Source organism: Belonocnema kinseyi, chromosome 9 (assembly GCF_010883055.1).
Source record: "Belonocnema kinseyi isolate 2016_QV_RU_SX_M_011 chromosome 9, B_treatae_v1, whole genome shotgun sequence".
In the NCBI taxonomy this organism is placed as follows: domain Eukaryota; kingdom Metazoa; phylum Arthropoda; class Insecta; order Hymenoptera; family Cynipidae; genus Belonocnema; species Belonocnema kinseyi.
This window is the reverse complement of record NC_046665.1, coordinates 118032819-118045012: the sequence shown is the minus strand read 5'-3', so window position 1 is coordinate 118045012 and position 12194 is coordinate 118032819. Positions and strand designations below refer to the sequence as shown.

The following is a 12194-nucleotide window of genomic DNA, read 5'->3' as shown; positions in this document are numbered from 1 at the left end:
TAAGCTTTGTACTTAAACGTAGTTTTCTTTCGGCTCTTGCATTTCTCAAAGTTTGGGACCGATATTTTATGTATAAAAAAAGTTGGAACGTTCAAAAAATGTTGAGGTTCAGAAAAAAGATGAAATAAATTTCAGTGAAGTTTCTACCAAAATGCAGTACCTAAACGTACTTTATTGCACTCTTATACATTTCCCGAAGTTTCAGCTCGATATTTTACTTACAAAAAAAGTTCTTAGGTTCAAAAAAACATTCAGTGAACTGAAAAACTGTGGTCGGTAATATAGGTATTTAGCTGTGTCACATGCCCTTAATGAAAAAATGTCCAATTTAATGAGTTCAAAATGGAATATTTGAGACAGAAACAATATTTGTATACAATTTAAATTTTCGAATTGATGGTAATTCATTTTTGCCAGTATAAAAATAATATAATTATAATTCCAATTGAAAAAAAATTATATTATCAATAAAAATTGTTTAGAATTCACTAATAATTATTGACGAGCAGTTTGAGAGTTTTTGCGAATTGATACGAATTGGTTTGTCCATCATAAAAATAGTATGACTATTAATTGCAGACTTTACATTTTTATAATATTACAACAAATTTGTTTAAAATTGTAATAATTATTCAAGAGCATTTTACGAATTTTCAATTTCCGAATTGATGCGAATTCGTTTTTGTTATTCATTGTTTAAATTTGTTTTAAACTTTTATTAATATCTCATAAAATTTTTAGAATTTTTGTTCGTTTTTTTTAAATCCTGCAAAATTTAAAAAATACCTTACAACCGTCCAGATACTTTTTTGGTATACCATTTTTCTCGTTGATTTAAAATTCCAATATTTCGTTGGAAGTTGAACTATTTTGTTAAATATTTATTTTATTTGCTAAAGATTTATTTATTTTGTTGAAAATTCGTTTTTTTTTGTATTTGAAAATAATTTTTTAATGGAAAAATGAACTATTTCATCTTTGATTGATAATAAATAGTTCTTAGTTGTAAACTCAACTGTTGTGTAAAAAATTCGTTGTTTTTTTTTTTGAATTATAAATTCTTAAACAGAAAATTTAATTATTTTTAGACTAAAATATATTTTTTGTTGTTAAAAGTTCAACAATTTAAATTAAAATGTATTTAGTTGTAATTCGCCTTTTTTATACATAAAATTCGAATGAAAAATCAAATAGTATTTTGTTGAAAATTAATTTGTTAAATTGAAAATTCAACTGCTTGGGTAAAACTCAGTGGAAAAGTCTATTTTTGGTTTAAAATTAATTTTTTAACAGAAAATGGAATCAGTTTTACATTTTTTACAGATTGACCTTTTTTATTTAAAGTTCTCCTTTGGTAATAAAAAATATATAATTTTCTTGGTTTAAAATTTCATTTTTGTTGCGTAAAAATGCATCAGTTTCGTGAAAAATTGATTTTTTGCCGAATTCATATTTTTTGTTTGAAAATTTAATTTTTGATAGTTTAATCTTCGAAAATGAGACTGAAATTTTCAACCCAGAAGATTACTTTTCTACAAAAAAATTATTTTTTTAACAAATCGGTTCAAACATTCAACCTAGCACTTGAATTTTAAATCAGTAGACTTTGTTGAAGATTAAACTATTTTATTAAAAATTCAGATTTTGTGTTGAAGCTTCATCAGTTTAGTTAAAAAATCATCTTTTTATTGGGAAAATTAATTTTTTGGTTGAAAATTATTATTTTTTTGGTTGAAGATTTATTTATTTGGTTGAAAATTTATCTATGCTTAATTGAAAATTAAGTTTTTACTAATAAAATATTATTATTAAAAATATTTTCAGTATAAAATTAATCTTCTTGGTTGAAAATTCATCTTTTTTATCAAAAAATAAATATACCTGGTAGAAAGTTGAACCGCTTGATTAAGAATGCACTGTTTCATGATCATTTATCATTTCAGTTTAAAATTCGTTTCATATTGTACAAAAAATGTTATAATATTACAAAAAATTTGATTGAAAATTTAATAATTATTCAAAAACATTTTACGAATTTTAAATTTTCGAATTGATGCGAATTCATTTTTACCATACGATACATTTTCATTATTATAATAGACTTTTTTTTATTGAACACTTTTTAAATTAGAACTTAAATTATTTTAATTTTAGGTAGTTTCAAATCATTGTTTACATTTTTTAAACTTCTATAAATAGCTTATATTAGAATATAAAAATGATATTAGAATTTTTCTTTTAAATTCTGCAAAATTAAGAAACTATTTTACAATCATCCAGATTCTTTTTTGGTATAAAGTTATTCTCGTTGGTTGAAAATTCAAACATTTGGTCGAAAGTTGAAATATTTTCTTAAAAATTCATTTTTTTATATTAGAAAGTTATTTCTCAACAGAAAATTGAACTATTTAATGCTCTATTGAAAATGGATAGTTTTTAGTTGCCAATTCAACTGTTCGGTAGAAAATTCGTTTTCTTTTTGTTTGAATGATAAATTATTAAACAGAAAATTTGACTATTTTTGGACGAAAATGTAAATATTTACTTAAAAGTTGAACAGCTTTATTAAACATACACTTTATGGTCAAAAATTTCACTATTTTCTTTTATATCAAAAATTAATTTTTTGAACTTCGAACTCAATTATTTCATTACTTTGTTGAAAAATGATCCATTTTTTGTTTAAAATCAATTACTTGGCTGAAAGTTGAACTAATTGGTTAAAAATATAACTGAAATTCGAACTCTTCAGTTAAAAATATAACTATTTTTAGAAAATTCGTATTTTTTTTAAATCAATTTTTGAACTACAAAATATAAATAGTACATTTTTGGTTTAAAATTGATAGTTTTAGTTTGAAATTGAAATTTAGGATTGAAAAAGAACCCTTATGATAAAAATTCTTTTTTTTTTAAACAATCGACTTTTTGATTAAAAAATTCAACTGCTTTGTTGAAAATTCGTTTGTTTTGGTTAAAAATTAACTTTTTTAGTTGAAAATTCATAGTTCAGGATAGAAAATTAAATTTTTTTGTAGAAAATTCAACAATTTGGTTTCGAATTGATGCTAATATCATTTTTGCCATTATAAAAATAATATGATTATAATTACAGATTAAAAAAAAATTGTGTAATAATATTAATGAAAATTGTTTAGAATTGAATCAATATTGAAGAGCCACTTCACGAATTTTAAACTTTCGAATTGATACGAATTCATTTGTGCTATTATAAAAAGGTACGACTCTTTAAAAAAACTATACATTTTCATTATTATAATAGACTTTTTTTACTGAACAATTTTTTCATTAAAAGTTAAATTATTTTAATATTAAGTAGTTTCAAATTAATTTTTTGAAATTTTTTTAAAGTTCTATCAATATCTTATAAAATTGTTAGAATTTTTCTTATTTTTTTGGTTGTAAATCCTGCAAAATTATCCTTGCCACTGATTTAAAGTGCCTCTTATAGAATATCTCTAACTTTTTCAAGATTTTTTTCCATATCCCTGACTTTTCCAGTTTTCCTCTGACTCTTCTTTTTTAACTCTTAAATTAATAAAAAATTAAGATTGAAAATCAGAAATTATGTGTACTTACAAATTGTTTATTGCCATTAGTTGACAGTGGAATTAATACTAATTTTTTTTGTAATAATTATACAGATCAACAGATATTTTCATTTTTAAAAGAAAATTATCGCTATAAACGTAAATAATACATGTATATAAAATGTTTACATTTCTTCAGATTTGAATTAAATTACCACGACTTTGATATTTACAATTAAAGGTTGTATATTAAAAATGTTGAACTTAGTTCATATAGACGATTATACAGGGTTTATTGTGTTTTTATAAATGCCAGCGAGCGATTTCGCAGCTAGAAGAATTACGTCTTTTCTTGATACGCTTGTTAATGCGTTATGCCACTCGTTATGCGAAACCTGAAATTAAATATTAAGACAATAAATTATTAATTATAAAATTTAGGCGTAGACCTGCCCCTCAACCCCTTTTTTTAATTTTACAATTGAAAAATCTCTTACGAGGCCTCTAAAAAAATACGTCGAGCATAGAAAATATAAATGTGAATAACCATTTTTTAACATTTTTGAAAAAATAAAAAGCAGCGATTTCATTTTTAAAGTAAAATAGTAAATAGCGGTCTTTTCGACCCTTTTTTTTTGCTGAAATGCTAACTCAGAATTAATAGAACCCAATAAACAATCCAACTATTTTTTGTTGAAAGTTCATTCTTTTTCAAATGAAAGTCTACTACTATATTTTTGGCTTAGAATTAATTTCTTTCGCTGAAAATTGAAGGTTTTTAGTTAAAAATTCAAATATTAAATTATTTATTAAGAATTTCCTTTTTTGAAAATCCAACTAATTGGTTGAAAGTTGAACAACTAAACATTTATTTTACTGGTTGAAAATTTAACTATTTTGTTCAAAATTCGTCTTTTTGATGTTTTAAAAATTAATTTTCTTAACTGAAATTTCAACTATTTCATGTTTTTGTTTCAAGATTGATCGTTTTTAGTTGTAAATTCAACTAATTAATTTTTCAACGCGGATTCATATTTTTCAATTGAAAATTCAACTACTTCGTTATGAGTTCCTTGATAAAAAATTTCACTGTTTTGTTGACAATTAATTTTTTGTACTGCAAACTCAACTATTCCGTTTTTTTAACAGAAATTTCTTTTATTCAATATTCTACTATTAAATTATTTATTAAGAATTCATTTTGTTTTTTTTTAAATTCAACTATTTGAAAGTTGAACTATTTGGTTAAGCATTTCTTTTATTGGTTTAAGAATTAACTGTTTTTTTGAAATTTCGTTTTTTTATATTAAAAAATTAATTTTTTAAATCGAATATTGAACTACATTTTATGTTTGATTAAAAATTGATATTTTTTTAGTTGTAACTTCAACTGCTTTGTCAAAACATCATTTTCTTTTTATTTGAATATTAACATTTTTATAGAAAATGTAACTATTTTTTTATGAAAATTTATCGTTTTTAGTTCAAAGTGTCATTCTACCCTTTTTTTTTAATTCAGCTACTTCGTTGAAAGTTGAACTAATTTGTTAAAAATTAATTTTATTAAATGAAGCTCGATCTCTTTAGTTAAAAATATATTTATTTTTCACAGAATTATTTTTTTTTAATCAATTTTTTAAACCAAAAAATTCAACTATTGAATATTTGGTTGAAAATCGATGGTTTTTAGTTTAAAATTCAATTCTGGGATTGAAAAAGAACTGTTCTGTTGACAATTTATCTTTTTTTTTGTTGTAGAAAACTCGTCTTTCTGACTTAAAAATTGAACTGTTTGTTGAAAATTCATATTTTTTGTTGAAAAACAGTTGAATTTTGAACAAAATAATTAAATTTTCAATCAGATAGTAGAACTTCTAACAGAAAATTATTTTCAATCAGACAGATGCCAAATAGTCGAATTTTCAAGCCAAAGGGATGAAATTTCTGAAAGGTAGTTAAATTTTCAATCCAACAGGGCAAATTCTCAACAAGACAGTTAAATTTTGAACAAAATAATGAAATTCTTAATCATATTATTAAATTTTCAAAAAAACACTTGAATTTTAAAATAAAAAGATGAACCTTAAAAAAAAGAATTTAAATAAAGAAATTCAACTAAATATTTCGAAAAATTTGGAGTTTTCAACCAAGAAAGATGAATTTTAATAGACAGAAACTGAATTTTTAATTAAAAAGGATCCTATCATGAAAGACGAATGTTCCACAAAACGTTTGAATTTTTTACCAAAAAAAGATCAATTTAACAAAATAGTTGAATTTTTATCAAAATAATGAAAATTTCAATCAAATAGAACAATTTTTAAATAATGGAATTCATTTTCAATCAAAGAATTGCATTTACAATTAAATAGTTTAAATTTCAAACGACAACAAAAAATACCATTTTTTGCAAAACAATTTAATTTTCAACATGAAACATCATTTTCAACCAAAAAGATGAATTTTCAATCCATAAAAGGACGAATATTCAATGAAACAGTTTAATTTTTCACAAAATAATGAAATTTTTAACAAATTAATTGAATTTTTAACAAAATACTCGAATTTTCAATAAAAAATATGAATTTTAAAAAAACAGAATGTCTAATAAAGAAAATCAACGATCGAGTTGAATTTTCAATCGAAAAATATTAATTCTTAACCAAAAACACGAATGGTCTAGACAAAAATTTGCATTTTCAACAAAAAAGTTCATTTTGAACCAAGAAAGAATCAATTTCGTCCTAAAAAGATGAATTTTCAATCTCAAAGATGTAATTTACTTTCATAAAAGACGAATGTTGAACAAAAACTCAATTTTCGATGAAAAAAGATCATTTTAAAAATATATTTAAATTTTTATCTAAATAATTTAAACTTAAATGAAATAGGAGAATTTTCAAGCCATTTTTATTATTTTCAAGCAAATAGTTGAAATGAATAGTTGAAATTTCAAAGAAAAAAAAACGCATTTTTTAGAACACAGTTGCATTTTTAACAAGAAAATTTATGTTCAACCAAAAAAAATTACTTTTGTACTAAAAAAGACCTATTTACAATCCATAAAAGGGCGAATATTCAACAAGAAAATTACATTTTTAATATAATAATTAAATTTGTAACAAATTAATTGAATTTTTAATAACAAAAATGAATCTTAAAAAAAGAATTTCTAATCAAGAAATTCAACAAAATAGTTGAATTTTCAATTGAAAAATATGAATTCTCAACGAAAAACTCGAATGATCTAGAGAAAAAATTGAATTTTCAAGTAAAAAATTCATTTTCAACCAAGAAACTCCAAGAAATTTCATTTTCACAAAAAAACATACTTTTTATCAAAAAAGGCGAATTTCCAATCCGTAAAAGGATGAATATTCAAAAAAACAGTTAAAATTTTAATATAATTATTAAATTTTTAACAAATTATTTGAATTTTTAACAAAATACTTGAATTTTCAAGTAAAAAATTCATTTTCAACCAAGAAAGATTAAATCTCGAAGAAACTTCATTTTCACAAAAAAAAACATACATTTCTATCAAAAAAGTCGAATTTCCAATCCGTAAAAGGATGAATATTCAAAAAAAAGTTAAAATTTTAATATAATTATTAAATTGTTAACAAATTATTTGAATTTTTAACATAATACTTGAATTTTCAAGTAAAAAATTCATTTTCAACCAAGAAAGATTAAATCTCGAAGAAACTTCATTTTCACAAAAAAAACATACTTTTCTATCAAAAAAGTCGAATTTCCAATCCGTAAAAGGATGAATATTAAAAAAAAAACAGTTTAAATTTTAATATAATTATTAAATTTTTAAAAAATTATTTGAATTTTTAACAAAATACTTGAATTTTCAATAAAAAAGATGAATATTAAAAAAAAGAATGACTAATAAATAAATTCAACGAAAGAGTTGGATTTTCAATCGAAAAATATTAATTGTTAACCAAAAACACAATTTATCTAGAAAAAAATTGAATTTTCAACAAAAAAGTTCATTTTCAACCAAGAAAGAATGAATTTCGTCCTGAAAGGAATTTTCAATCCCAAAGGTGTAATTTACTTTCATAAAAGACGAATGTTTAACAAAACCTAAATTTCCGCCTAAAAAAGATCAATTTAAATGAAATAGAATTTACAAGAAATTTAAATAATTTTCAAGCAAAAAATTGCATTTACGACTGAATAGTTGAAATTTAAAATTTAAAAAAAAAATTAATTTTTTGGAAAACAGTTTAATTTTCAACAATAAACTTCATTTTCAACCAAAAAATAAGTTTTTAACAAATTAATTGTATTTTTAACAGAGTGCTTGGATTTTTATAAAAAAGACGAATCTTAAAAAAAAAGAATTTTTAATAAAAAATTTAACGAAAGAGTTGAATTTTCAATCGAAAAATATTCATTCTCAACCAAAAACCCGAATGATCTAAAAAAATTGTATTTTCAACACAAAAGTTCATTTTCAACAACGAAAGATGAAATTCTGCCCTAAAAAGATGAATTTTCAATCCAAAAGGATCAATTTACTGTCATAAAAGTTCAACAAAACTTAAATTTTAGATAAAAAAATATAATTAAAAAAAAATAGTTGAATTTTCATCGAAACAATTTTAACTTCAATAAAATAGGAGAATTTTCAAAAAATTTTAATAATTTTCAAGCAAACAATCGCATTTACAACTGAATAGTAGAAATTCTTAATTAAAAAAAACTAATTTTTTAAAACACCTTCAATTCTTAACAAGAAACTTAACGAGAAAATTCATTTTTTTTAATTCAACTTTTTTGTTGAAAATTGAACTACTTTATTTTAAATTTATTTTACTGGTTAAATATTTAACTATTTTATTGAAAATTAGTTTTTTTTTATATTAGGAAATTAATTTTGTTGGCAGAAAATTGAACTATTTCATGTTTGATTGAAAATTGATCGTTTTCAGTTGTAAATTAAACTGTTTTATTGAAAATTCATTTTGTTTTAATATTGATCATTTTTAGTTAAGGGTTCAACTATTTTGTTGAAAATTCATGTATTTTGTTGCAAATTCGTCTTTTTGGTATAAAATTAATCACGTTGATTGAAAATTTGACATATTTTTGTTAAACATTAATTTTTTAAATTGCAAACTCAACTATACCATTTTTGGTTGAAAACTGATCATTTTTAATTGAAACTTCATTTTTTTTATTCAAATTTTTTTTTAAAACTATTACTTAAAAACTATTTCAAAACAAAAAGACAAATTCTTTAGAACACAGTGGAATTTTAAACAAGAAACTTCATTTTCAACCAAAACAGATGAGTTTTCTAACAAAAAGGTGAATTTTCGATCCAAAAAAGAACAAATGCTCAAAGAAACAGTAGAATTTTGAACCAAGAAAGATTTTTCATTCAATAAAAAAACAGATTAAACGAAACTATTGAACTTTTAACCAAAATAAATTAATTCCGGACAAAAAATATAATAATAGACTTTTTAGTTAAAGAGAATAATTAACTTTAAACCAAAAATAGTTGGATTTTCTAATTAGTTTCTAATTATTTAGTTCGTATTTAAACAAAAAAAAAAAACGAGAAAAAAGCGCAAGTTTCTTAAAAACCGAGGAATTCTTTTTTAAAAAAGGGAAAAGGTATGTCCTGACATGAATAAAATCCGTTTTTCTATTATAAAAAAATAGTCAAAAAGTTACGAACAGAATAGCTGTCTTTATTATCAAGGAATCATTTCAAATTAAAATGTTCTTTTTTAGAAATAAATTTTTAGGATTTATATTCCTAATTTAGAAATTGCGATCTAAAAAATTCCAGAAAAATCAAAAGAACAATTTTATTATTTAGGATAAAAAAATCAACATTTTAATACCAAAAGTCGTCTTGGGGACCCTTAAATATTTATTTGTAACTCATAAAATAAATCAGGAGTCTTTTTGACACACAAAAAAAAAATGCTTTGTCAGGTTCCTATTTTAGAAAAAATAAAAAAATTGTAATATTCAACATACCTGTAAATTGTTTGCCATTAAATTACCGATTGTCACTGCCAATCCGGACGATTTGAATGGATAATTTTCAGGTGTGGCTTGCTCTGCCAAAGTAACAATCTGACTCGGTACAGGTGTCATTTGCGTAAAAGTTTGTAAACTCACGTTGTTTTTTGGATCGTTCAATAGAACTACACCCAAATCGTACCATTTGTTGCCATCAATCTTAAGCAAAAAATTTTCTACGGCGACAATTGTCGCTTCTGGCGTTAGAGTGGGATTTTGACGTGCTAAACTTATCCTCTCTTCAGCACACGTTAAAGCTGCACGAAAACCAACTGGTTGAGGTGCAAAAGTTGTCACGTTCACAGGTACACCTCTTTAAACATACGATACATTTTCATTACCACTCTTCTTTTTTTTTAACTGTACAATTTTTAAATTAGAACTTGAATTATTTTTATTTTCGGCAGTTTCAAAACAATAATTGTTTCATTTTTCTTTTAAAATTTTATAAATATCTTATAAAATTATTAGAATTTTTTTTGATCTTGCAAAATTAAAATAATACTTTACAATCATCCAGATTCTTTTTTGGTATTAAATTATTTTAGTTAATTAAAAATTCCACTTTTTGTTGGAAGTTGAACTATTTTGTTAAAAATTCGTTTTTTTATATTAGAAAATTATTTTTTAACGGAAAAATTAACTATTTCATCTTTGATTGAACATGGCCAATTTGAATTATACATTCTTAAGCAGAAAATTTAATTACTTTTGGACGAAAATGTATGTTTTTTGATCAAAGCTCAACAATTTAATTAAAAATGTATTTACTTTGTTGAGACTGAAACAATATTTGAATACAATTTAAATTTTCGAATTGATGGCAATTCATTTTTGCCATTATAAAAATGTGATTATAATTCCAGATTTTAAAAAAATTGTATAATAATATTAATGAAAATTGTTTAAAATTTAATAAATATTGAGGAGCACTTTACAAATTTTTACGAATTGATACGAATTGATTTTTTCCATTATAAAAATAATATGATTATAATTCCAATTGAAAAAATAATAATATTATCAATAAAAATTGTTTAAAATTCACTAATAATTATTGATGAGCAGTTTGAGAGTTTTTGCGAATTGATACGAATTATTTTTCCATCATAAAAATAGTATGACTATAATTGCAGACTTTACAAACATTTTTATAATATTACAACAAATTTGTTTAAAAATGTAATAATTATTCAAGAGCATTTTACGAATTTTAAATTTTCGAATTGATGAGAATTCATTTTTGCTGTTCATTGTTTAAATTTGTTTTAAACTTTTATAAATATCTTATAAAATTTTTAGAATTTTTCTTCGTTTTTTTTTTAAATCCTGCAAAATAAAAAAAATACCTTACAACCATCCAGATTATTTTTTGGTATACAATTATTCTCGTAGATTAAAAATTCCAATATTTGGCTGGAAGTTGAACTATTTTGTTAAATATTTATTTTAGTTGTTAAAGATTTATCTATTTTGTTGAAAATTCATTTTTTTTATTGGAAAATAATTTTTTAATGGAAAAATGAACTATTTCATCTTTGATGGATAATAAATAGTTTTTAGTTGTAAACTCAACTGTTGTGTAAAAATTTAGTTTTTTTTTTGTTTGAATGATAAATTCTTAAACAGAAAATTTAATTATTTTTGGACTAAAATATATTTTTTGTTGTTAAAAGTTCAACAATTTAAATTAAAATGTATTTAGTTGTAATTCGCCTTTTTTATACATAAAATTCGAATGAAAAATCAAATAGTATTTTGTTGAAAATTAATTTGTTAAATTGAAAATTCAACTGCTTGGGTAAAACTCAGCGGAAAAGTCTATTTTTGGTTTAAAATTATTTTTGTAACAGAAAATGGAATCAGTTTTACAAATGAGACTGAAATTTTCAACCCAAAAGATTACTTTTCTACAAAAAAAAGTATTTTTTTAGCAAACCGGTTCAAATTTTCAACCTAGTACTTGAATTTTAAACCACAAAAGATGAATTTTCAATTTAAAAAAGGTGGTAGTTTGTATTTACGTTAAAAATCTTCATTATTTTTAATATCAATTGCAAAATTTTTTTGATTGAAAATTCATCTTTTTTGGCTTAAAATTCAACTACAAAGTTGAATGTTTGAACAGATTTCTTAAAATAATACATTTTGGCAGAAAATTAATCTTCTTGGTTGAAAATTTCACTATATAGTACTTTGTTAAAGATTAAACTATTTTATTAAAAATTCAGATTTTGTGTTGAAGCTTCATTAGTTTAGTTATAAAATCATCTTTTTATTGAGAAAATTAATTTTTTGGATAAAAATTATTATTTTTTTTTTATTCAAAACGAATCTTTTCTATAATAATTTGACTATTTTTTTGGTTGAAGATTTATTTATTTGGTTGAAAATTTATCTATGCTTAATTGAAAATTAAATTTTTACTAATAAAATATTATTATTAAAAATCTTTCATTCTTTTAATTGAAAATTCATCTATTTTGTGGAAAAGTGAATTATTTTTATAATATTATTATATTTTTCTAAATTAATCTTTTTCACTGAAAACTTAACAATTCAACTTTTGGTTGAAAATCGATT

General features: G+C 22.0%; 1 protein-coding gene across 1 annotated transcript in view; it reads right to left on the bottom strand.

The window, feature by feature from the left end:
- Positions 1-3586: 3586 nt before the first annotated feature.
- Positions 3587-12194, bottom strand: part of LOC117180919 (protein PRRC1-like) — a 30711-nt gene continuing 22103 nt past the window's right edge. The window contains exons 4-5 of the mRNA XM_033373548.1: positions 9567-9924; positions 3587-3946 (exon numbers count right to left, since the gene is read on the bottom strand). Of these exons, the coding sequence (XP_033229439.1) occupies positions 3833-3946; positions 9567-9924 (472 nt within the window). The 3' untranslated portion in view covers positions 3587-3832. The remainder of the gene's footprint in view (positions 3947-9566; positions 9925-12194) is intronic.